We start from the raw sequence: 27,333 nt of genomic DNA, 5'->3' as shown, positions 1-27,333 counted from the left end.
AATGTCACAACGACTCTGAAGATTTGCAGTGGTGCCATGACATGAACACTTAACATTCTGAAATATGTTGTGGTCCCAACTTTTGGGCAAGTGGGGTCATGAAGCTTGTGGAGATTCAACACTTCACAATATAACGGAGGATAGGAGCATGAGAGGTGGGCATACTGGATATCATGGCCATTGAAATGACCATGACAGCTATACACTGTCAAGAGTTTCTTTACATAGGTAAAGCTAACTTTAGACTATTCCCACCTAGTTCCAAAAATCCATAGTTGTTCATGTTCAAAAAGAATTCTACCAATGTCAAAGAGAAAACATATTATTATCAATTATCTTGTATAGTATATTAAGTGCCAGGAAAAGGTAGGCACTGACTTTTATTCTTCTGTATCCATATTTGTCAATAGATGATCTATGTCTATCCCCTTTTTGCTATTCCCTTTGGGCTGAGCAGAGGCTAAAGGAAAAGTAGGCCAAGTATATTTAATATTTTACATCAAACAAGTTATTTGCTCAAGATGCTTTGGCCAGCCCTGTGTCTGGCACTAGCGCCCAGCCTGACAGTTCCAGTAGGAATTAAACACCCGTTTTAATGGGTGCTGTGTTCCAATGCCTCCTAATGCATTGACGGTTGTTGGCCAACTTCTTCACATAAAGGCAAAAGTGAGTGTGTGTGTGTGAACATGTGTGTGTGCCCACGTGTACGTATGGAGGGATTACAGGGGGGAGCCGGCCACAGCTGCTTAATTTTTGTAAAGCTTTTTTTTTCCTTAATAGGGAGGAGGGTTGTGGTTACTTACCATCCTCATAAGCTGCTACTGCCAGCGAGCTGTTTATCCTCACAAAGGAGACATTTGGCTGCATTCCAGGCTCGTCCTCCTCGTCCTCGGATTCCAGGAAGGGGGCTACGTAGTCCCAGGTGCGGGTGTCCCACACCCTCACGTCCCCTGATGTATATCTGGAAGAGAATGACACACTTGGTTCCAAAAAGGGATTGAAGAGCAGGGCTATGGTGGGGAAAATGCATAGAGCCTTACAACAACAGACAAGTAAGAATCGGGTGGTGTGGAGCCACTCCTGCGGCACTGTTTAGATGAGTGACTCCAACAGGAGAAAATGTCAACTAGATGACAGAAGGCTGTGAACACGCTTCACATTCTCACAGCACAATGGTGACAATCTCAAATGAGAAAACAATAATAAGACATGGGTAGCAAGATCTCCTTGGTTTTCCTTTTACACTATTACAACAATCTGCTCCTACAAGCTCTCCCACTGCAGGGATCACTCGCAGAAATTTGTATAAGCCACACTATTTACCCACAAACACACACACTCGCTCATACGAAAGACAGAGATGCTGCAGGGATACTCAGAACTAATGGTCTTACAGGCACAGGCTTTCTAATACCTCATCCATGCATCAGATTTGACTGATTAAAGTCCCTAAAGACTAATTGATTTGCTGAAACAATTAAATCTTGCCTTTAGCAGCCAGACAATGCTGCCTGCTCATGAAAAGCTCTTGCTGAATGCACGACACTCCCTGGTTTTGCCCACTTAGAAAACAGAAGTACTCACTCTCTCCTATGACTAGTGCCACTCCAACAAATGACTCCTTCCATCAAAGCCAGGGCCAGGCTGAACCTACTCAGACACGAGGCCCCCAGGATGATAGAATGGCCAGATAATAAAGTGGGGTGCTGCCCGTCACCAAGGTATTTAAGCTATGTTGCCTATGTCTGCTGCGGAGGGTTTTATTCCACTTGCAAAGCAATTGAGTGTTATGGGGGAAAAGGGGTGAGAAATGCCTTTAAGGGCCTCATGATAGAACCACACAATCACAAAGACAGGCCAAGGATTTAAGGGGTTTCACAGTCTTCCTGAGGCCCTAGCCATAGTTCCTGCAGGGTTTCTTTGGCAAGTTGATGCGATAACCTCTGAGATTCACTGAGTCACTGAAATCTATGATGTGACACATTAGTGAAGTAGCTATAGAAGATCAACCTGGAATTTCTTGGTTTTCGTTTTCTTTTGTTTGTTTTTTTGAGACAGGGTCTCACTCTGTCACCCAGGCTAGAGTGCAGTGGCACAATTTCGGCTCACTGCAAGACCTCTGTCTTTCAGGTTCAAGCAATTCTTCTGCTTCAGCCTCCCGAGTAGCTGGGATTACAGGCATGCACCACCATGTCCGGCCAGTTTGTTTTTTCAGTCTTCAGTAGAGATGGGGCTTTGCCCCCAGCTGGTCTGGAACTCTTGGCCTCAAGTGATCCACCCACCTTGGCCTCCAAAAGTGCTGGGATTACAGGTGTGAGCCACCACAACTGGCCTCAGGTGGAATTTCTTATAGAGAAGTACTGTGATTCAAGAGTGCTTTGTTTACTAGTAGTACTGCACCCAAATTCTTAATCTACAGTAAATACATATATTGCACAGTCCAAAGGCCATTCTGTCACCCCAATTCCTTGGTTGGAGAACTTGGCTGTCTACCTGCAGCGTGGCACCCAGAGAGTGCACATGTAGGATAAAGAGCCAAATGGGAGAGACATGCTTTCTGAACCTGGCCTGCTGTGCCTCTGGGTTGACCACTGATCCTCCAGTAAGCAGAAACACAAGATGAATGTCCTTAAGCCCAGCAAAGTGCAAGCAAGGGCAGATACTGAGATCACCCCAGCCAAAGCATGGCCACTGGCCCCCAGGCTCTCCAGGCAGCAGTCAGCTCACCCTTCTGAATGAGGAACCCTACACCAGAACACATACCATGGACCTCACTGCCCTCAAAATACCGGGCTCAGTGTGATACCCTGAGAACAACTCAGGCCATTCGCTGGAGTAAGGCCACTTGCTTAGCTACAGAGACACAACAGATGAGACATGTTTGAACGTCTAGACTGTGGGACTAGATTCCTATGGTTAAATTCTATGTAACAGGAACCAGCCAATTCAGGAAAGATAAGAAGGATAGCAACGCCTTTTGGAAACACAGAGATGGTAAGTGAAAGATAAAGGGAATTCAGATCAGAAAAGTAAGGCACGTTGAGAAAAAGAAGTACATAAACTAGGAAACTGTATTTCCTTCCTACCAGTCTCTTTCCTTCTGCTTCCTGCTAACCATGTGTCACACCACACCAGCAGTCTGCACACTGTTTTCAGTGGTGCCCCCACAGGGGACAGTGGGGAGGCAAGGGTGGACAGGAAAGACGGTTTAGGTGGCCTCAGCTCCAGCCTCCCAGCTCCCTGAACACAGAGTACTGAGCCAAAATGACAGCAAAACAACAAAGCTTGGAAAAAAGTGCTTTAGCTGCTGAACCAGACAATAGTGAGCTGTGAAATAGAAACTGTTGAGCCCGCTCCTTACTCAGGGAAAGAGGAGAGAAGGAGGGCAGGAACCCCACAGATAGCAGCACTCTATTCATATCTGAGGGGCTCCTGGGCAAGCATTTCTCCCACAGAGGAGGTTGGTCCACTCACACTGTGACTCCACACGTCTAAAATCAAATGCTTCAGCTCATGGCCAAACTAGCCGGTGTCTGAATTCCTTATTTTTATCAATGGGATCATCAGTCCCAGGTCACTGGTACGGAAGGAGAGGGGCCCCTTCAACATCGCTGTAGCCCACTACCCACACCACTATATATACTCAGGTGCCAAGCTTGTTCTGTTCTGCTCATTCCCAGAGAGGCCACCCTGGTCCAAATCTCCCAACACCTCACATTCACACCCGACTACTACAGGCTCCCTGATTCCGAGCTGCTTTCATTCAGTCTTCCCCCACAAGCCAAGCCCTTCAAAACACCTGACTGCACGAATCTTTCTTCTGGAACCACTTCCTTTCTCCCTCACGTGCCACACTACACTGCACTACGATCTACCTTGATGGCAGCCTGGATGTCTCCCTCATGGCAGTTGTGGGTGTCTGTGATCATCTCACTGTTCATCTCCCTACCAGCTTGAAGCTTCTGAGCTCAGGGCCTAGGTTTTGTTCACAGCTGTGCATGCAATGACTACAACAGTCAGACTAGAACAGTACTTGCCATACACCCCGAGAACCCTCTATAAGGTCTTACATCTTAACACCTTATTGAATTAAATTTTAATTATGAGACCTACTGAAAAAACTCCACAAACTAGCTTCCACCCCTCTCCCCAGCCTCATCTTCTACTCTCCCTTCACACGAGCCAGCCTCCAGAGAGGCTCCCAAATGTTCTTGCCTCTGAACTGATTCCCTGCCCCACCTTCCTGCAGTTCTTCACCTCCTCATCTCCCAGCCCAGTGGGGTCCAGCCTGGGCTGCACATTAAAATTGCCTGGAATGCTTTAAAAAGTCCAGATACAGGCCAGGCACGGTGGCTTATGCCTATAATCCCAGCACTTTGAGAGGCTGGGCGGGGGGGTGTGGGCAGATCACCTGAGGCCAAGAGTTCAAGACCAGCCTGGCCAACATGGTGAAACCTCGTCTCTACAAAAAATGCAAAAATTAGCCGGGTGTGGTGGTGCATGCCTGTAATCCCAGCTACTTGGGATGCTGAGGCAGAAGAATCACTTGAACTGGGAGGTGGAGGTTGCAGTGAGCTGAGATCGTGCCACTGCACTCCAGCCTCCCAGACCAAATAAATCTGACCGTCCGGGGATGGAATCAGGTATCAATGTTTTCAATATACAGCCAAGATTGAGAACCACCAACTCAGCCCAATCCTACCAAACCCTCAAGGTCTACTATAGGCCCTCCCTTCCTCCATGAAGCCTGAAGCTTTCTGACTCAACTACTATGCCCTTTATCTGAAGAAACTGCTTTTACTACTACAGTCCATATGCATTGATCGTCTCCTCAACTTGACTGTAAAGTCTTCAAGAAGGCCCTACCGCAGTGCCATAGCCTCCATCACAGTGCCTTACACAGAGCTAATCATAAATAAATGGTGACTGAAAGGGGGTGTCCGCAGGTAACAACCTGACTGGCTTGAGGGGTACCTCTTTATTTCCACTGCCCACTTTCCAGTGGTAATGATTAGTGAAACACGCAGAATGCACACACTGATGTGCATTAGACTGCTTCCACTTATTTCCAAACTGACTGAAAACTATAAAACAGGGGATAAGCTAGAAATTTTCCATATATCTATTTAAATTAGCTTCATTCTCCATGACCAAAAGGTATGATAATAACAAAAATGTTTTGCTGCAAAATGACTCAGGAGGTAAAATATAAAAGGCTCTACGTCTCCTGTATTGACAGGAACTGAAGCTAAACATCCTACTGCAGCAGGTACTGTGTTATGACTCAGCAGCGGGCTCTCAAATCTAACCTAAGTGAAAGCCACAATAGCATGGGAGGCAGCCTCCATGCTAATGAACTTGTGCTAAGGAAACAGACATCTTTGGTAGGGTAAAACACAGGTTGGGGCAGAGGGACCTGGACCAAACCTTAAATGTGATCTAAAAGTGCTTAACAACATTGGCCAGGAGAAGCAAGAACAGATAACGAAAGGAGGTAGGAAAAAAAGCTGATTTTTCTCCAGAGCTCCAGATGTCTTTATCGCTGCCTAATGACAATTACACTCAACCAATTAAGATGCCACTATGACAGTTACATTGTCAGTAAGCCTTTGGACCCCAATGTTGATGACTCTCTAATTAGTGTCTGTGCAAAGTACAACTGCAACTAATATACTAGCTGATGTAAGAACACTAAGGAAAAACTGAAGAAGAAAGAAGTCTTTTCCAAATGAGGATATGCCCCAGCCCAGTGAAGCTTTGTGCTCTTCCAGTCTTTCTACACTTGGCAAGGTTGAGTTTACCTCTAAATAAATAGGTTGGAGACCACAGCTGATTTTTGTTGAAAGAATGGGAATAAGAGCCTCTCTCGAGCTCTGCATGCCAAAGGGATTGCCAATTTAAAACGATTTACCACCAAAGAGCTTTCATTAACTAGTAAGTTTCCAATAAGCAGATTACTTATTTGGACTAACGGACTAGAAGAAGGAATAAATACTGTACAGCTAAAAACAACCTTTTTTCTTCATAAGTATCCAGCAGCGTTTCTATTTTGTTCCATGTGTCAGCTCTTCTTTGCTAAAAACAAAATTTTTAAGGCCCTTCCTAGCAAGCTGGGGGGTGGTTTTGATTTAAGAATGCTGAGAAGTAAGGTTAAGTGACTTACCCAGGGTCACAAGAAACACTTTAGTGGCACAGCTGGGATCAAAATGTGCCCCAGGTTTTTCTCAATCACTGCTTAGCCAACAAGTCACTCTGCCTCCTCAGATGACACTGTCTTTAAACAAATACTGCTTTTAAGAACTACCCCCATTTAAGTGCAATATAAAGAATTTATTATTCTCAATATTGTGACTCAGGTTTGCAGGACACAGCCCCTGACCCTAAGCCATCAATTCGACCACTAAATTGCAACTGAAAGGCAAGAAGCCAACAAAAAAGGCTCAGTATGCTGGGAGCAGGACTGAGGGCTAAGCAGGTGCAACCTGTGCCTCCCAGGCCTGCTTCTCGGGGCATGCAGGAGAACATGTGGAACCGTTAGTAAGACTTCTCTCTCTCTACAGGATCATACACAAACAGCCACTCCCAAACCAAGTCACAGTTCTATTCTGATCAGGCACCTAGAGCAGCCAAGAGGGGCCCTGTTATGAGGCTTCAGGCCAGGAATAGCAAATGGTTTCATTTGTGTGTCAAATCCAATATGTGGTAGTGGCTGCCTAGAGCTCTGTGTTGAGAAGGATTCTGAAGCTGTGTTTCATCCAGCTTACCAGAAAAACAAACGCAGTAATGGGTTATTCATGATCGCTACTGGCTGGGGAGTGAGGAGGGCAGCATCTCTGCCCCAAAGAAAACTCCACCTGGCCAAGTCCTAGTCATCCTTCCGGGTTCAGGTTGAAAGTCATTTCCCAGGAGGAAGCTAGCCTGATGCTGAGCCTGTACGAGGTGACTCTCCCTAGCATGTCATGGCACCATGCTCCTCCCCAACCCTAACACCTCCCACAGTGCTCTGTAAACACCAGCAACTGGATCCCTTACCAGCCTATAAACTCCCCATGACCAAGGGGGTTGTGTGTGGTATTCATCCATGCTTATTGGGTGTTGACAGAATGAATGAATCTGTTGACTTAAACCCAGAAGATGGAAGTGGTTTAAAGCCTACTGAGCAATCAGGCAGGGGCTCCTAAAACGGCAGTGTCCACATTTCAAGAAACATTCATGCCCTTAACATGTAAAGGTGTAAAGAACTATTCACTTGCTCCATATTTTCTTCAGTAATACCAAAGAATACCAATCAATAAAAGCAAGAGTATTTACTATTTTCTATGAAACATGACAGAGTTGTATTATGCAATTAACAAAATGAACTCAATCCCACAGTGCAGAGTCCTTCTGTGGAAATGCACTACAACAAACATCAAGTGGGGCTTAAGACGCATCAATTGAAAAATAATGAACGTCTTAATGGACCTTATGAGATACATGCACTACACACTTAAAACTGTTTTCCATACATCTTGGTTAATCACAATCAATAGAGTCAGAGTCAATGATGATTATGCAGAGTTATTGTAGCTGTGGCCCTTCCCATTATTCCTCGGAGAACCAGAGATGGATAAATGCAGTCATGAGTTCACCAGTATTTATTAAGGATATTCTGGAGCTCCTTCATTAAAGATATAATAAATGTAATGCTCTCCTCTAGTCACTTATCAATATCTTACCTCAGACTTATTTACCAGAAGAGCATGTATACCTCACAGCAGAAAATAAATAAATTTAAAAGTATTTTTAAAAAGAGGTCCCTAACGGGTAATGATCGAATTCCTTATGGGGAATAGTCCAATGTCACAATAAGCAGCAGCAGAAAATCTATACACAACAAGGTTTAAAGGAAAACTGTTAGGGGAAAAAGTTTTTTTAAAAAAGGAGAAAGATGGAAAGCATGTCCTTAGTAAGTATATATAGGCAACATTTATCTCACACAACCTTCTACCTATGTTATTTACAAAGCGTCTGTTATCTCAATAGCCTCAAAGTAATCCACAGGCAGTATTTATTTTTTACACATTCATATAAAACTAAGAGAGTGCTGGAAACAACATCCTTGAGGGCTTCAGTTTCTGAATAGAAAATATTTTTAAATTCAGGGCAAATATGTACATATTCACATTAAAGCTACTATTCATATTTTGGCATGGTATACAGTTGATAAAAAGGTCCTTTTTAAAACAAATTTTTTTTGAGACAGTCTTGCTGTCACCAAGCTGGAGTGCAGTGGTACGATCTTGGCTCACTGCAACCTCCACCTCCCGGGTTCAAGTGATTCTTGGACCTCAGCCACCCAAGTAGCTGAGATTGCAGGTGTGTGCCACCATGCCTGGCTAATTTTTGTAGTCTTGGTAGAGAAGGGGTTTTGCCATGTTGGCCAGGCTGGTCTCGAACTCCTGACCTCAAGTGATCCACCTGCCTTGGGTTCCCAAGGTGCTGGGATTACAGGTATGCCACTGTGCCCAGCCAATAACAGGTACATTTGTAATTACTGGAAAAGGCAGAGGACAACATGGCTAAAAGCAAGGTATTTCAAGTTACCTTAAATGACTTTGTTTATTTTTTGGAGATGGAGTCTCACTCTGTTGCCCAGGCTGGGGGGCAGTGGCATGACCTCGACTCACTGCAACCTCCGCCTCCTGGGTTCTAGTGATTCTCCTGCCTCAGCCTCCCGAGTAGCTGGGACTACAGGCACGTGCAACCATGCCCAGCTAATTTTTGTATTTTTAGTAGAGACAGGGTTTCACCATGTTGGCCAGGCTGGTCTCAAACTCCTGACCCTAAGTGATCCACCCACTTTGGCCTCCTAAAGTGCTGGCAGTACAGACATGAGCCACTGTGCCTGGCCTGTCTAAAATGATATTTTCCAATACTTCTTAAATGTAAAACAATGATAAAATTCCACTGAAGGGCCAACAGGCAAACTGAACCAACCAAAGATTCAGACACCAATTTTTCCATATATAAATTAGAAACTCCAAATTTTGCTTTCTGTCTCCAAAGAACCGGAAACCCTCTCACTCTGACAGCAGGTTGGATAAATGGGGCTCAGAAAAATAAAAACATATTTGAATCAGGTCATGTCTGGCAGCTGAAGCAGCAGCCAGAGATCAGCTGGTTGCTAGAGAGGTATAGGCAGTTTTGTTTTGTATCTACTTGGGCACACTTGCCTCAAAAGGAATGAAGCAAAAATGGGACAACTGAGTGTTTTTAGGGAAAGAAGAGCGCTAATATTTTGCAACAAATGATACAGTGCTCCTTCCAACCACACTTGGCAGAGGAGAAACATGGATACACAGTCCTGCTCCTTCCAATAAAGGCAGGAACTGCAGGCTAAAAAGGCAGAAATCAGGGGAAAAAATATTTAGGAGTAATGAAAAAAACCTCAACACAAACAGGGTGCTTGATGTTTTTTTAAAACCAAAAGAGGGAAAATGTCCTCTCATGTGAATAGAAAAAGGTGTTTTCTTATGCCAACTAGAGTGCTTTAGCCTTATGAATCTCAAGTAACAATGAGGAGGGAGTTTATTGCAAAACATCATACTCCTGGGCATCTGATAAAAGCTTCTGGTGAGCTAATGGCTTAATGGTTAGCAGAGCTGGCACAAGGCCTCCAAGGAGCTCCTGGTTCTACCTGAGATGCACTTTTCACTAGGTGGCTCTCCTTCACTACTTATGGCAAACGACACCTAGTCCTGTACCTCAGGTTTTATACTGTGACTTTTTTGAACTCATGATGTCATCTGATTGCAACACTCAGCTTCCAGAGGGCAACTGGGGAGAAGGAAGACGAGAACAGTCTAAGCATCACAAAACAGAACAGGAAGGTTTCCATATACCCCTTTCTTCTGTTCTTTCTTCTCAAGAAAAAACATATAATTTTCAAAACATTCTAAAATTCTAAGAGCTGTTACCACAATAAATCAAAGAAACAAAAGACACGTTTCCTGATCACTTACTATCAACTAACTTTCTAGACAACCTCTCTGCTAAAACACAAGGAAAACACACACTAAACCTCGCTAGCATTTCTGGAGGTCCAGCAGATCACCGATAAAAATGCAGACAGGCGCTGAACTTTGAGAGAAAGACAGGTGACTGATTCTGTAGAGATTGGTGACTTGTGAACACAAATATTTCTCAAGTTAAAGAAATGAGAAATGTTCGCTGAAAAAGCAAAGTAAAAGTGGTGTCTGAATGGCTGAGCCGCAGTTGAAGGCACATCCACTTCTCTCTCTAGCAAAGAAAACAACGGGTGCAGGTCTTTTCTGCGCTGCTGCATATCCCTGCTAAGTGGTCAAGTGACAGCAGAGAAAGGCAAGAGCGAGGGCCAGAGAAGGCGCTCAAGGAGGTAATGGAAGCCCAGAGTGTGGGGTCGCCGAAGGGGAGTTTTCCTTTCTTACACACTTGCCTCAAAGTTTCCTGGGTCCTGGGAAAGATGTTAGACTCTGAGGGCACAAAGATGCTTAACACAAGGCCGCCACCATTTCAAAAGGGGAAAGTCAACAGGACCAAATGCTGCCAAGAGGCTGGAGAGGACGAGCCAAGAAAAGGCCATTGGTTTGTTGAGCAAAAGATCACAGGGGACCTCTGAGAGTGCAGTGCAGTAGGGCTGGGACGGAGCCAGGTTAGATGGGGAGGAAGGAAGAGGGCAGGAGGCATGGGCTCTCACCATGTACAGCACTGACAGGAAGATGGCAGGGATGGTTTGGAGACTTCAAGTCAAAAGGTTAGATTGCAAAGAAGCTGAGGGCTACAAAAGCATTTTTAAATAATTTATTAATCTGGAAAATAAAAATTCATTCTCCTGAATCCAGTAATTCTGCTTACAGGACTCTAGCCTGGGAAAACAATCAGGAATGCAAGACTAGGAGACGATAATGAAAGAACTTTAACTCTCTATTTTATGCACTTATATAGAATTTCAAGTTTCTACAGTAGCATGTGTCTAATCATTTTAAAATAAAGATTTGTAGTGCTAAAAAGGAGAAAAATTTGCAGACATATATACATAAAATATGTATAACATCCATATAACAAAACACAGGAAATGACATTAATGTTCACTATTAGGGGAATAAATAGGGAAACTGGGGTATAATTATCCAAAGTGTTTTTTCAACAAATCAAAGAAAGTAATGAAAAATATACAACACGAAAAAAATTCATCAGTTTGGTGAGGGAAAAAGGCCACAAATTTAACAAAGGCTATAATCACATTATGAAAAAACATGCATAGAAAAACAGACTGAGAACCAAACCAGACACATGGGAGACCTTAACAAAGGTTGTATTCCATGCTAGAATTTGAGTGACTTTCTCTTCTCTACTTTCTAACACAGTTGCAAAACAACATGGTTTTTACCACTGCTTTTGTTTTTATTCTTTTTACTTTAATTAATTAATTTATTTATTTTTGAGACGGAGTCTTGCCCTGTCGCCCAGGCTGGAATGCAATGGCGCAATCTCAGCTCACTGCAACCTCTGTCTCCCGGGTTCAAGTAATTCTCCTGCCCCAGCCTCCCAAGTAGCCGGGATTACAGGTGTCCACCACCACACCTAGCTAATTTTTGCATTTTTAGTAGAGACGGGGTTTCACCATGTTGGCCGGGCTGGTCTTGAACTCCTGACCTCGTTATCTGCCCGCCTCAGCCTGCCAAACTGCTGGGATTACAAGCGTGAGCCAATGCGCCCGGCTGCTTTTGTTTTTAAATAGGCACATGTCACAAAAGAAAAACCAAAATGACGCTACAATAGCCAAAGCTTCAGAGCAGCAAATGAGAACCGGAGACGGCAGCCTCACCAGCCAGCCCTGCCTGTGGATGCTGCAGAAACACGATGGAGCGGCTCCACTCACGCACACCCAGCATGGCTCTGAGCCTCCGCCACCTCACGCAAGATGAGGGTCTCAGAACGGATCATCTCTTAAAGTTACTTCCAGGTTTAAAATTGTATGATTCTAAGCTGAGAAAACCAAGAAATTAGAGAACAGACATAGGCATTTCTCCAGTTTCCCACATAACATCATATACATGTGGTAGGGGGCAAGGGGAGTCTGTGTATTAAGTTTTAATGCTTACGCCATATAAAACAGTATACATTTAACAAAATATGACATACCACTCATAGTTTTAAAAGATGCTTACAGGCCGGGTGCAGTGGCTCATGCCTGTAATCCCAGCACTTTGGGAGGCTGAGGTGGGCAGGTTTCTTGAAGCCAGGGGTTTGAGAACAGCCTGGCCAACGTGGTGAAACCCCATCTCTAGTAAAAATATAAAAATTAGCTGGGTGTGGTGGTGCACGCCTGTAGTCCCAGCTACTCGGGAGGCTGAGGCAGGAGAATCCCTTGAACCTGGGAGGCGGAGGTTGCAGTGAGCCGAGATGGCACCACTGCACTCCAGCCTGGGCGACAGAGTGAGACTGTGTCTCAAAAAAATAAAAATTTAAATTTAAATTTAAAAAGATGCTTTTGTACAAATTGCTAGAAGGAAAATATAGTAGATGGCTGTAAAGTTAAATATTATTTCTAAGTAAAATAACAATATAAAACAAAAATGCTTCAGTGAAACAGCGAGGCCACACGACAAGTTGCCCTGTCAGCTGCAGATGGTCCTGTCTCCACGAGTTCCCAGAAGAGTGGACGCTAGGCTACAGTGCTAGAGAAATCTCTGGGAGGAGACAGGACTGCAATTGGCCTTAACGAATGGATTCTGGGTTTCTTTTTGGGTTGATGAAAATGTTCTGGAATTAGATAGTGGTGTTGTTGCACAACCTTGTAAATCTACTAAACAAAAATCACTGCATTGTACACTTTGAAAGAGTGAATTTTATGGCATATGAATTATACAGTCATGTGTCACTAAACGACAGGGATACACTCAGAAAAAATGCATCCTTTGGTGAATTTATCATTGTGCAAACATCATAGAGTGTTCTTACACAAACCCAGGTGGCAGAACCTACTATACACCTAGGGTACACGAATGGCCGATATCATATATGGGGCCCATCACTAACTGAAATGCTGTTATGCGGCATATGACTGTACCCCAACTAAAATAAATGATGCAGTCAGAGGTAACTAAACAGAACAGTGTGGAAAAAACAAAAGTACACTTGACAAGTGTAATAAGGAAAAAGGTAGGTTAGAAAATAAATGTCGGCCGGGCGCGGTGGCTCAAGCCTGTAATCCCAGCACTTTGGGAGGCCGAGACGGGCGGATCACGAGGTCAGGAGATCGAGACCATCCTGGCTAACACGGTGAAACCCCGTCTCTATTAAGAAATACAAAAAAAAAACTAGCCGGGCGAGGTGGCGGGCGCCTGTAGTCCCAGCTACTCGGGAGGCTGAGGCCGGAGAATGGCGTAAACCCGGGAGGCGGAGCTTGCAGTGAGCTGAGATCCGGCCACTGCACTCCAGCCTGGGTGACAGAGCGAGACTCCGTCTCAAAAAAAAAAAAGAAATTTAAGAAAAGAAATGTCAGAGTTCTGAATGTCAGGAAAAGTTAACTGGAAATTATTTGTAAGACTGTAGAGTAAGCAAAGACTCATGGACAAAACTGAACCATCAAATGCTTTGGAAAGAATGTCCGTTTCTCCACTGGAAAAACAAGCCTCAGGTAAACAGGGGCCCGGTCCTGTTCACATGATGGGTATTTGAGTGTCAAATGCGTTTATGAATGAGTGACTATTTTCAGATTTCACTGGTTTTATGTGAAGAGTAGGGAAGAACCATGATTGGGTCCATCATGAGGTTCACTGCAATAAATATCAGTCTGGGCCTATGCAACATGACTCCGAACCAGGAATATTTACACAGATTGCTTAAAAGGTGAGAAAAAGAGATTCTGCTCTCCATCAATGATATGAAATGTACTTAATAGGTATAAATGCAAAAATGCTTCATAGTTTAGCTCTAGTTACATAAAACTAAGCCTCTGAACAGACTCCACTTGTGCAAAAGAAAGAGAAAAGGGAAGGAAAAAAGAAGAATAAGAGAAACACAAGGTAAGTACAAGAGAAAGAAGGGGTGAGGTGGCCACTGTCTCTTTAAGAAGCTCCTTGGAGATACATAACTGTAGAAAGCCTGGTGAATTCAACATTGATTGGGAATGAGGTAACCACAAACACCACTGTCTCAAATGAAAAGGAATTCAAGATCTGACCCAGAAAACAAGCATCGTAACCACCAGATAAAATTTTAATGATAAACACAAGATGCTGTACATACAAGCAAGACTGAAGTCTCTCATGCTAAGCCATCAACGTAAGGTTTTCTTAGAAAGAAGAGCCGTGAGGAGCCTCTCTGACCCATAGATCAGGTTTCATCCTATTGATCCACAGAACTCGGCCATCATTTTGCTCTGTGTTGGCATAATCTATAATGTTGAACAAACCCCGAGGGAACAGAGAGGCAGGGAAAGAAGGACTGGCATCTGGACTCGTAAGGGGCCTGCCCTTCGGGAGCTCCAGAGAAGAAATTCGTAAGTGGTTTTGAGATTCAAGGCTCTCCTTTATTTGTAAGTTCTTTTGTGACTCTTTCAGTACAGTCTCAGCCTTCTGTCCTCAAGTGTCTTCTGACACTCTAGGCAGAGATCCCTTTAGCTGGAATGATCTAAGTAACTTCTGGAGTTCCCACCAAACTGTAGCATTTGTGGGTAGAAAGGAGCTGCATATCGGGCGATCGTAGGCCCATATTTTAGCAATGAGGTGGAGAAGCCCAACGTGCACTGATAACTTAATGGACAGAATCGCAAGTATCTGGACCATCAATCTTTCTAAAACTAGTTCTGCAGCACTCCCAAGAAAGGCTTTCACCTCTAAATCATAGCCAGTAAAACAGAAACTGAAGAAAAGCATTCCTCCTGGGTATATCTTGTTTAAAGCAGAAATACTTTTTTTCATAGGCACTGCATACCACAAAATTTTAAAATAATCCGACTCTTTGGAATTTCTATTCAAAAGGTGCTCTTTAAGGAATGCTGCTTAAGGAAAGATTTTTCTTTAAAGAAAAGGACTCCTCTACTACTGAGTTTTAAAGTCCAAGGTCTGTTTTGTTTTCCCATAGGCAGGAACTTCCCTAAGGCGTCTCACTCCATAGCTGATCCAAACTCAGAAATTTAAGCGTTCTGGTCTCTACTTTATGGTATTAAGTATACAATCTAGTTCATGACATCTTCCTAATCCAAAAAGAAAACTGATCTTACTGTACAGTAATTAAGTATATAAATGTACCTCTGTAACAAAGTAGGAAGACTTCATCAAAGTGGTTTTTGGGACAGAAGCTGAAGGAATTTACAGAAGCTAAAAGTAAATGTCTTGGCCATGGAGAAAAAAAAAAAAACTATTTCGGGACAACTTAAGTAACAAATATGTACTATATGGTGGGGAAGGAAGATTATGTGTGGCCACAGCCCTTCTTCACAATAAGGGATTAAGAAAAAGAGAATGAGAACAGGGCCTGTCTGTGCCAACACTTATTATATCTGCTTGACTTTTTTATGTCTTCATAGAATACAAACTGTTTGCCTTAATGAAAATCTCACATAACATGCCACAAAAGTGATTTAAAAGCTGGGAAAGACATATTGAGACAAATGGATCACAGATCCGCTCTACACCATGTGCTTCTCACCCTCGCTGCGGCGCTCTCACGTCCTCGGGAACAGAATCACAGAGACTCTCCCTCTTCCACATGGGCTGTAACTGAGGGAGGTACATGCTCTCAAGGGAAGCTAAGGTCACTGGTACTCAGAGGGCAGTACGTGAGAAATGATAGACCTTCAGATGCAGAGCACTCAGTGGAAATGGTTTTGCTTACCCAGCAATGACCACGCCATCGTGAGAATGCACATCACACAAAACCGCGTCAGGAATGTGCTCCAGCTCACTCACGGCACCTTTGCGATTCTGCGTGAGGAAAAGGGGGATGCAGTTTAGACTATTCTTGGGACAGCCCAAAAGCCAAGCATCGTGCTTTTTCACCTACTTTCCACAGCAATTCTCTACAGCATAGAGAGCAAGTGCATTCAAAGTTCTGTGGGCATTCAAAAAGCCAAAAATGATGACTCACATGCTAAGCTATCAAGCATGGACGAGTTACCATATATCCCAAAGGCACTGAACTCGAGGACACGGGATGTGTGAGACACTGCCCCATCTTCCAGGAGGTTACAGAATAGAAAGCAAATATGTGCTCACCAATAACTACCATCCACAATAGGCTGGCACATATCTGCTGGGAGTGGCAAGTATCTAAAGAAGCTTATAAAGTATACGAAAAAGTTCAGTTCAGCAAAAAGAAAGTATTACATGATACCTTACCTGTTAACTCTTATGAGGATTCTCAGAATAAAATGCAAAATTATATACAAATAGATAAAGATCAGGATGAGAAAAAGGAGAAGAGATGATACTATTTCTAACTGAGAGGTCAGAGGTTTCATGGAAATAGTATTTAAACGAAAGTTTAGGCCGGGCACAGTGGCTCATGCCTGTAATCCCAGCACTTTGGGAGGCAGAGGCAGGAAGAGCACTTGAGCTCAGAAGTTTGAGACCAGCCTGTGCAACATAGGGTGACCCCATCTCTACAAAAAATGTAAAAGATAGTCAGGTGTGGTGGCATGTGCCTGTAGCCCCAGCTATTTGAGAGGATGAGGCAGGAGGGTCACTTGAGTCCAGGAACTTAAGGCTACAGTGAGTTATGATTGTAACACTGTACTTCAGTCTGGGCAAGAGAGTGAGACCCTATCTCTAAAAAAAAAAAAAAAAAAATTAAATTGAATTACAATGAAGGAAATCTGAATGGATATAAAGTATTTACATGTGGGAGGTTGGGAAAAGTGAGATAGTTAAGCCACAAAGCAAGCATGAATAAAGATAGTCAAGAATACCATAATTTCAATTTTACCAGACTGGGACAAGGACAAGGACTAGAAACAGTGTAGTACCCAGCACAGTTCTTAACATACAGCAAGTGTTCGATAAGTGGTAGCCATTATTATTATTATTTCTATTATTAGGAAAAAGATTATGATATCATTCCATTAAAATACACATTTATTAAGCACCTAGACTCCAGAACTGAGCAAAGTAATTCGCATGATGGTCTTAATCCAAGCAACGAGTCTAAGGCTGAGACAAAACTGGACACATCCACGTGGAGCTGTCCTATGACTGGAGATATGGGAAGGGAAGGCAAGGAACTGGGAAACAGCTGTGTGAGGGCCGCAGCCAAGGTTACAATAACAGAAAAGCTCTTGTGAGGGAAAAGGTATTGAAAGAAAAATAAAGGGTCTAAGATGAAAACCTGCATGTATGCAAACACCAGGAAAAAGAATACTATGGCCACCATAGTAATTAGTTTAGCAAACGATTTCCAGGTTGACATTGAATTGCAGTTCCAGATAAGTTCATGCATTTGCAGGTCAGTCCCTTTGTGGAGGTACCTGAGAACCCTGGGGTCCCTTCTAGGGTCTCCCCAGACACTGACTTAGGAGGTACCAAACCAAATCGCCTGCCTAACCCATCCTGAAGTAGAGCATGCACAGCACAGAACCTTGCATCTGTGTGCAGAGGACTATGCGCTCCTACAGCCAACCTCGCCTGAGCACTGAGTGTGGACCAGCCTCTGCAGGAGGAGTGGCAGACACTTGATGACAATCATCCTCACCATGAAGCCATGAGCAGTGCCACTCCTAGCTCCCACTCTAGAGAAGAGAAAATGGAGGCAGACAAAAGTAAAGCAACTTGCCCCAACACTGCCTTTCATTTCTTTTTCTTTCTTTTTTTTTTTTTTTTTTGAGACAGTCTTGCTCTGTTGCCAAAGCTGGAATGCAATGGCGCAATCTTGGCTCACTGCAAGCTCCACCTCCAGGGTTCAGGCGATTCTCCAATCTCAGTCTCCCAAGTAGCTGGGACTACAGGCTTGTGCCACCATGCCTGGCTAATTTTTGTATTTTTAGTAGAGACAGGGTTTCACCATGTTGGCCAGGCTGGTCTGGAACTCCTAACCTCAAGTCATCCAGCTGCCTCAGCCTCCCAAAGTGCTGGGATTACAGGAGTGACCCACAGTGCCCAGCTGCCTTTCACGTTTCGATAAGGCTTTCTTTCGTTCCAGAATTTTGGTAAGAATCCCACCATTACATTTAATGAAAGATACATCGTTTAAAATTTCACTCCTAGAATTCTCCTTGTTAATAGTGTCAGGAAATGGACCTGACATGCTCCAAACAGAAGTCTCCCTCATGTTTCGTTTGGCCTGCAGTCCACTCCAGTTCACTCAATCAACAGCCATGTAGTGAGTATTTACCTAACAGATGACTTCGTGCTAGTTAGAAAGAAATACTAAATAGCCATTCAGCTAGATTGCATATAACTTGTGAAGTCTTACTAAGTGCCAAATGCTAGGTGGTGGGTCTTTAAAACATTGTCACTTCTGCCACCTCCAGGCCTAACAAGGACACACCTGTCCTCTTCCCTTGCTTTCTCCATCACCAAAGAGGAAGCAAACAACACAGCTGCTGCTTTTTTCTACCAGGGTCTGACATCTTCGAATTCAAGCCTGGGGATGCCAAATATCTCCAAGTCTCCTGCTTGTAAATCTCAAAAGTATCTCTCCTTTCTGGAGAGAAAGGCCCCATTAACACTCAGTTCTTAAGCTTTCCTTAAATCGCAGCCTCTCCCACCAGGGTTAGACCCTCTGCTTTCTGACCCTTTGTCTGTCTGGGCAGCTTTCTTTGTCATACGTTTCTGCCTGTGTCCATCATATGGACCTACCCAGGCACACGGGCAAGAGGGATTGGGGGCTTCCTCCAGATGAGTTATTACCGTAGGTCGATGGAAAAGGGCACTGTGGGGCCAGCGTGACCTGTCTTAGTGGTGGTGTCTTAACGGCCTAAGAAAGGATAACCACACTAACTCTCAGAATAGTGGTTCTCGACCGGGAGGGGATTTTGATTCCCAGGGGACATTCAGCAATGTCTAGGGGCATTTCTAGTTGTCATGATTGGGGGAGGAGAATGCTACTGGCATCTAACGGGGAGAGGCCAGAGAGACTGCTCAACAGCCTGCAGTGCACAGAACAGCCCCCCACAAAAAGAATTAGCTGGCCCTAAATGTCACTAGTGCTGGGGTTGAGAACCCCTGAATTAGAGAGACACTGCTCTTATTGACTTTCCTAGAAACTGTGAGGTTGCCCAGATCAAGCCTATCGGTCACTAATCAGGTTAGGAGGTGACTAGGGACAGACAGGCACATAGGCAATATGTCACTATCAGTAATGCACAAAAACTTGTTAATCTCAAAGTCTATTAGGATTGACCTTTACGGGAGTAAAGAGAATGTTTCCATCCCTTCTCTGCCACTGAATCTTCAGCCTCCCAGGTGGGAAGGAAACACTGCCACCACACCGCTGTCTCGTCATGCCTCAAACAGCTTTATGTAACACGGCTCTTGACAGTTATCTCCTATGGAAACACTTCACTGTGCAAATTCTTAGCTGTGATCTAATATTTCTGTAGAGACTTTGAAGTGATAAATGTTATGGAAGCACGCCAGTAGGTTATGTGAGGGAAGAGAAGACAGTGCTTAGAGATGTTTAATCATCTCCCTCTTACATTTACTGGAAATGACATTTTCGGCTCCTCTTTTGTATGCAGGTAGTGCTTTTGCTTTCTAGGCCCCTCCAGAGAGTTGGTGAAAGTCAAAGGGGCTGCACGGAGCACTCCTCTGACCACCCTAACAATCAGAGAGGAAGTGGCTGGCAACTCAATCTCACCCTTCCTCTCCTGCAGAGTAAGAGGACGTTCCCAAATCTCGAGGCTGAAAACAGAGGCAAATCATCTAATGGCGAACAAAATGGGCAACAAGTCACCAACAGCTGAAGGGGCGGCTCAGTGTACCCCTCTCCCTTCGCTGTTGGCAATTAATCTCAGGCTATGAGTGAAAGCTTGGATACCCATGTCCTTGCAGGCTATTCTTTCACAGGTAATGATATTGGCCACTGCCCACCTTCCAGTTGGTTCGTAACATGTGTTCCTTGGCTCGGCACTCTTGGAAGATGAGCTTCCAGCAAGAATAGTCAGAGATGCTGCTATCCGGAAGGTGCCCTTCCTGCTGGCACAGCCTGTACCACAGCACCTCATCCTCCGCAATCACCTTCCACGTCTTGCTCACCTAAAACAGCAGAAGTGACACAAATGTCAAATTCTGCAATTAGAGAAGCCCCTTGTCATCCAAAAATCAATCAACACCTATATTATTGCCCTGGGTTTATGGCAGTATAAAATGTCTCATTAACAAAACACTACGAGGTGAAAAAAAAATACAAGCAAATGTTTCCAGTTTTATCTTTCAAGATTTCAAAATTGTTGTACCACCATGTAATATCACATTTTAGACTACTTGGTTCAATTGTAATCTAACAAATAAGAGAAGAAAATACACAAATACATAAAATGCAAAAAACACAAACTTTTACATGGTAATTAGCTATACAATCATACAGAGCTTTTCAGAACAGAATCTCTTTACTTTTGACAAATAGCATTTGTATTTCCACCTTATAGAATTGAAGATTGATGGCCTCCGAAATCAAAGGCTGTCATAAAATTACCTAAAACCCAAACATCTGGTCAGGTAGAAAATTCAAATTTAAATTGCATGTGAGAATTTAGATTTTAAACATATGTACATATTTAATTAACAGAAAACTCAAGCCATTATCCAGGACTAAGATTAGATCTAGAAAAATTAATGTTATGTCTGGCCTTTTAAATCCCAACAGTATCCAGAGGAAATAGCCATTTTAACTATTAGCATTTTGTTTTCCAACACTAATTTAGGGGAACAAAGAGTTTACTTCATCACAGGATAATATGCAAAGTTGGCCAGACTGCAAAAGATGGACTCTGTTGGCAGATGAGCAACTGATCGAGCAGATCAGTGTGATACCGGTCTGCAGAGCATCCTGGGAAAGCAGGATCAAGTGCCTGATGCTTGCTCTCCATCCAAAAGTTGAGACTCACTTCTAATGAAGAGTGGTGACAGGTAGGTTACAGTACCCTGTACTTTTTAACACTCCCTTAGGGCCACTTCAAGACTCAAAGACAGAGATAGGAAGAAGGAAAATGAGAGAAAGTAGGAAACCAGATTCTTACTGCACAAAGGGCCTCAGCTGATAAAGCACTGACAGAGAGTTAGCTTACAGGATGGCAGATTAAAGACCTGCTCCTCCATAACAGCAGTAAGAATTCCACCAAAAATGATCAATCAACTTTTTCAGAATCTGGAAATTAATAAAAGGATTGCAACATTCTGAGGAACATTTATCCAAGAAAAGTGCCTGAATCTCAGTAAGAACAGTGACGTCTGAGTTGTTTTAATGTGTGCTAATTCTGTTTCCTCCTCCAGCTCCGGGATTGCCTTAAAAATCAACAGCCTCGTGAAGACAGCAGCTGTAAAAACCGGCAGCCTAGCAGCCATTAGAGAGGCCAGACACGTTTAGAACTCCCCAAAAATCAAATCCCTAGAGAACTGTCACCATTTGACCTGCTGGCAGCTTGCCAGTAAGCTCTATTCTCAAGGCTTGACTTTATCTGACCTAGCTGAGCACTCTCTCTGTTCTATCTCCAGGGCATTTGCCCAAAATAGTAAGTGGCAACTGCTTAACTCTGCAGTTACCTGGGGAGGCACAGACAGTTGAGGCAAACAAGAGGCTGACCAAAAAGCTTGAAAGAAAAAGCTGGGAAATGGGATTTCCCACAGGAAGCTCTGAAAGGCTCCAATATATTCCTGGGAGTCTGGAATGCCACATGAACGTATAGGGCTGTGTGTGTGCCCAGGAAAGACCAGATAAAGCCCTAACCTCTCCCCTCTGGCTGACCTTGAGGCTCTGCACCAGCAGGAAGTGAAGGCTAAGGCAGAGTTGTAAGCTGCTACAATGGTGAAGCAGTACTCTAACGTACAGACAGCACCTCAGCAAAGGCTGGGAGACTTACTGGTTTAGTGGATTTAAGGAAATCTCCATTTGATAACTAGCTAACCACTAAGCTAGCCAAGCAGGACTTCAGTAGCTGCACATGACAAAGAATACAAATTAGAGAATAAGTCCAGAAAAGTCACTAAACAAACAAACAGCAGCAACAACAAAAATAACAACAGCAATAACAGCAAATTCTGCAGAGGGAGAAAGATTCTATTTCCAGAGTTTCCATTATTTAAAACGTCCAGTTTTTAACAAAATTACAAAAGCATGCAAAGAAACAAGGAAGCAGGGCCCATACACAGGGGAAAAGGCAGTCAACAGAAGCTACCCCTGAGAAAGTCCAGACGCTGGACTTACTAAACAGAGACTTTAAATCAGCTATTTTAAATATGTTCAAAATACTAAAAGAAAGCATGTCTAAAGAAATAAAAGAAAGTAGAAGAGCAATGTCTTACCATATAGAAGTTACCAATAGAGAAATAGAAATTGTCTGTTAAAAAAAAATAGGGAGGCTGAGGTGGGAGGATCACCAGGTCAGGAGATTGAGACCATCCTGGCTAACATGGTGAAACCCCATTTCTACTAAAAATACAAAAAATTATCTGGGCGTGGTGGCGGGCGCCTGTAGTCCCAGCTACTTGGGAGGCCGATGCAGGAGAATCATTTGAACGCAGGAGGCAGAGGTTGCAGTGAGCCAAGATCACACCACTGCATTTCAGCCTGGGCGACAGAGCAAGACTCCATCTCAAAAAAAAAAAAAAAAAAAAAAAGAGAAGCTCTGGAGTTAAAAAGTACAGTAACTGAAGTAAAAAATTCCCTAAAGGGGCTCAACAAGTTTGAGAGGCAGAAAAATCAGCAAACTTGGTCAGGCGCAGTGGCCCACACCTGTAATCCCCGCACTTTGGGAGGCCAAGGCAGGTGGATCACAAGGTCAAGAGTTTGAGACCAGCCTGGCCAACATGGTAAAACCCCATCTTTACTAAAAATATAAAAAATTAGCTCAGCATGGTGGCATGCGCCTGTAGTCCCAGCTACTCAGGAGGCTGAGGCAGAAGAATCACTTGAACCCAGGAGGCAGAGGTTGCAGTGAGCCAAGATCATGCCACTGCACTCCAGACTTGGCAACAGTGCAAGACTCTGTCTTGAAAAAAAAAAATCAGGAAACTTAAAGCAGGTCAACCAAGATTATCTACTCCATGGCGGGGAGGGGGTGGGAAGAATAAAGAAAAAAAAAATCTGTAATCCTAGCACCTTTGGAGGTCAAGGCAGGAGGATCACTCAGTGAGCTGAGACCACCCTGGTGAACAGCGTGAGACACCATCTCTACCAAAAAAAAAAAAAAAATTAGCCAGATGTGATGGTGTGTGCCTGTAGTCCTAGCTACTTGTGAGGCTGAGGCGGGAAGATTGCTTGAGTCCAGGAGTTCAAGGCTGCAGTGAGCTATTATTGTACTACTACCCTCCAGACTAGGTGACATAGTGAAATCTCATCTCTAAAAAACGAAAACAACAAAGCAAAACAAAAAAAAAAATGAATACAATGAACAAAGCCTCAGAGGCCTTAGGATATGACCCAAGTGTACCAACAAACACCAAATGAAATTATCTCAGAGCAGAGTTTTTGGTGTACTATTGGAATCAGGTGGGTATTAATCCAAACTAGATTATTTTAAACTAAGGTGTTCACTGTAATTCCTAGGCAACAACTAAGAAAATAACTCTAAAAAACAGAGTAAAGAAATTAAAATGGCATACTAGACAGTTATCTATTTAACACAAAAGAAGGCAGTAATGAAGGGACAGAGGTATAAAAAAGACATAAGTCACACAGAAAGAGGCTAAAACTTACAAAGTAAAACTAGTGGGAATCTAGGAACTCAGTTTATCTCGGTCTCAAAATTTGACTTTCTATTTTAAGCAAACTACACCAAAAATAACCATTACAATATCTTATTCAACCAAAAGGGTATCAAAGCAATACTGACCAACCTAACACTGATGACATATTAAAGTTCTGGCCTCCTTAATTACGCTTCTGCTATATATGTGTGCACGTAAGCTCCATGTGTGACAAGCAGTCACATGGCCTCAGTCACTTTCCCTACAGGCATGGATGCTTCGCATGGAATTCACAGCATCAGAAGTTAGATCACGTGGCATTAGTGACAACACTGTCATTTTTCTGAACCTAAGTGTCACACTCTAATGCTGAGGGTGTCATGCTGTCTCAGTCTCCAGTGGTTTAGAACCTGAAGAATCAAGAGGGGCCTTGGAGATCAATTCGGAGCATCTCCTCATTGCAAGAAGGCACCCCACTGCATCCCTGGCCAATGGGGCCCAGGCAATCCTGCAATGCTTCCAGTAGACAGCTGACCTCCTGCATCAGTCTCATCTACCAACAGGCAGTCTGAATATTAGAAAGGGTTTCCTTCCACTGTCTAGAAAACTCATTCTACCTATGGCCCTGATTTTGCCCTTTTGAAGAAATCTATTTGCTCTTCCACCTGACAGTACCTCAAATAGCTGAAGACAGAGATCATATTTCCCCTGAGTAATTTCTTCATTGCTCTAAATATTATCCATTTCCTTTCACTATTTTTCATACAGTTTCCATTCCGACACTTTCTCAACGCACCCTAAAACATTTGTACATCTAAAGTGTCCCTCTTCAAATGTGGTACTCAGGACTCAATAGCACCTCAGATATGGGCTGTGCAGTGCCATGCACAGAAGGATCTTATCAGACACTGGTTTTCTGCTTTACTTGTAGCCATCAACATGGCTACTCAAATAATGGTTCACTAAAGCTTCTGCAGTTTTATTAAAGGGAAACAAAAAGGTATGAAGAATGTCACAAACACCCATGAACTCACTACCCTGCAGAAGAAAGAAAAGATTGCTAATCAGCTTAAAACTCCTGCGTATCTCTCACCGTTCACATTCTCTTCCCCGCAACAGTAACCTCAATTTGGTCCTCATGATTCTTCAGGGTCTTTTTAAACACAAACTGGAAAAAAAAAAAAAGCCCACCATCCTTCCACCACACTATTTTTTATACCTAAATTCTTAACTTTGTAAACTTTCAATTCATTTTAATCCCCACCTCAATGTCTCCCCCACCCCCTGGCATTTTATCCTCCCCAAATAATCTGTGAATCCCAATTCTGTCATCCATTGCATTAGCCACTTATCCCATAAGTTATCTGCAAAATACGGTCTGTGGGCCTTTGCATCTTAATTATTAAAAAAAAAAAAAATAGATAACCAGGATGGTTCTAAAGACAGGGCTCTAGCTCTGTGGCAAACCACTGGAGCCCACCCCACAGGCTGACATGGATCCATTAGGCAGCCCACCCTGGGCATGGCCACAGCATCAGTTACAAATCCACTTAACCACACTGTCATCCCACACTTCTCCATCTTAGCCTTCAGGGCTCAGGAAAACAAACCCTCATCTGATCACAAGTGGTCAGGCAATAAAGAACGGGATAACGACTCAGCAATGCTGGAGCTCCAGTTTGACTAGACAGAACACCATGGTTTCATTTTTGGCATGTCTGGTCCACAGCTGAGCCTACCCATGACACCCAGATGCTGTCTGTCCATCTGTCTGTGCCAGAGTGAGTCTGAGCACTGGGCAATCATGAAGCACAGACAGGGATAGACCAATGTCAGCTGTGAGCGAGCCAGGCCACAACCTAAGTAGTTCCAGAGCAGAGTATGTCCCCTAACCGAGCCCTGGAATTCACGGTTAAATAAGGTGTAAGATAAGGGTAACATACGAGACCTTTACAGGTTCTCAAAAGCAGAACATGCTCAGGAAACACAGGGCGGCTTTACTCTGATCCTGGGCATACATACGCCTTTTTTGTAGAAACCATAACATTTTGTAAAAGTCATGAAATGTAACTACCGAACCAAAAAGACTCAGAGTAATTACGAGATCATATAAATGTAGTCATTCTTTAATTACATGGACCAAAAGCATGTTCAGTAGTACAACACCTCCAGGTGTTAGTAAGTTCCTTAGAAAAGGATTTCATGGTCAAATGAGCTTAGGAAACACTGCTTTAAACAAAACGAAGCAGAATTCCTTGCTGCAGAACTTCTCGATGCTTTGAATAGTGGTGGCATGTGTTGCACATCTCTTATGAAGGGGATACAGGTTGAGTATCCCTTATCCAAAATGCTTAAAACCAAGAGTATTTTGGATTTCAGATGTTTGCATTATTCTGACTGAGTTTCCCAAATCCCCAAATCCAAAAATCTGAAATGCTCCAATGAGCACTGAAAAAGTTTCTAATTTTGGACCATTTGGGATTTGGGATTTTTGGATTTGGGAGTTCAACCTGTATAAGAAGCTGCATTCCCTAAACTCATTTGGTTCCTGACCTCTTTTTGCAAGGAGTATCTCAAAAGCCCAGTGCTCTGCAGAAGTCCTTTAGAGAACACTGATTTGGGTTCGCGGCCAATCAGTAAAGATACGTTTTGGGCACTAACCATGTACCGGGCATTCAGGCCCGCAGTTCTCATCGACTGCCCACCTCAAGCTATGAAACCAAAACCTTTGGCATGTGAGAGAGACCCCATGAGATGCACCCAGGCTGGGGCTACTTCTCCATGGCTGAGGAAGCTATGCGGAAATGCTGGGGTCCCTGCCCTTACACCCAGGTTAGATCACAAGACTGGCCCCAAATAGGGGAAGCAATCTTTTTAATTATGTGTTCAAAAATGAGCTACAGGCTGCGTTTTCTTGGATGGAGGCTCTGAATCATCTGCACTTTAGGAAAATCCAAAGTTAGTGCTAAATGATTACAAACTAGAAAATCTCAAACTAAACATTCTGTATGAGTTTTCATGAGAACCGTGCAAATCTCAGCCACTTTAAAATGGAAACTTTTCAATGAGACTTTCAGGAAGTCTCAAATATATCAGACCTTAAATACACTGGAAGCTGAAAGCGGCTTTTTATAACAGTTTCAAGGAAAATGCCAAATCATTTTAAATAACTTGACCTGAAATTTGTACAACGGGGTTACGGGATGAAAAACTGAGACCACAGAGTTGATGCTGTGGCACGTCACCCACATCACTCACCCCGGGTCACAGTGCTTCTTCTATAGAAAATCATATTCAAGCTAAAGTTTAAGTCCCGGATAAGAAATAAAAAATCTCTTTGAGGGACTTAGAAAAGGCAGAGGTGAGAATTACTTCCAAAAAGGGATCAGGATTGTATCCACAATTAGGTATTAAAAACAGAAATGTGTCAACAATTTCTTTAGCAAACTATAAAAGGAGAGTGCTT

General features: G+C 43.4%; 1 protein-coding gene across 26 annotated transcripts in view; it reads right to left on the bottom strand.

Annotated features, from left to right (window-relative positions):
* The window catches only part of FBXW8 (F-box and WD repeat domain containing 8), a 115,686-nt gene that overhangs the window by 66,102 nt on the left and 22,251 nt on the right, over positions 1-27,333 (bottom strand). For 23 of the 26 annotated variants that reach the window (XR_012420711.1, XR_012420709.1, XR_001483652.4 and 20 more), the window contains 3 exons: positions 20,055-20,219; positions 15,865-15,953; positions 804-961 (listed from right to left, as the gene is read on the bottom strand). Coding sequence is in view for 11 of the 26 variants with exons in the window: in XM_005572347.5 (XP_005572404.1) it covers positions 804-961; positions 15,865-15,953; positions 20,055-20,219 (412 nt within the window). In the remaining 15 variants the exon portion in view is untranslated. The remainder of the gene's footprint in view (positions 1-803; positions 962-15,864; positions 15,954-20,054; positions 20,220-27,333) is intronic. The other 3 variants (XM_074007978.1, XM_074007980.1, XM_074007979.1) reach the window with 1 other exon arrangement.

Source organism: Macaca fascicularis, chromosome 11 (genome assembly GCF_037993035.2).
Source record: "Macaca fascicularis isolate 582-1 chromosome 11, T2T-MFA8v1.1".
Classification (NCBI taxonomy): Eukaryota; Metazoa; Chordata; class Mammalia; order Primates; family Cercopithecidae; genus Macaca; species Macaca fascicularis.
This window is presented reverse-complemented; position numbering and strand designations above follow the sequence as displayed.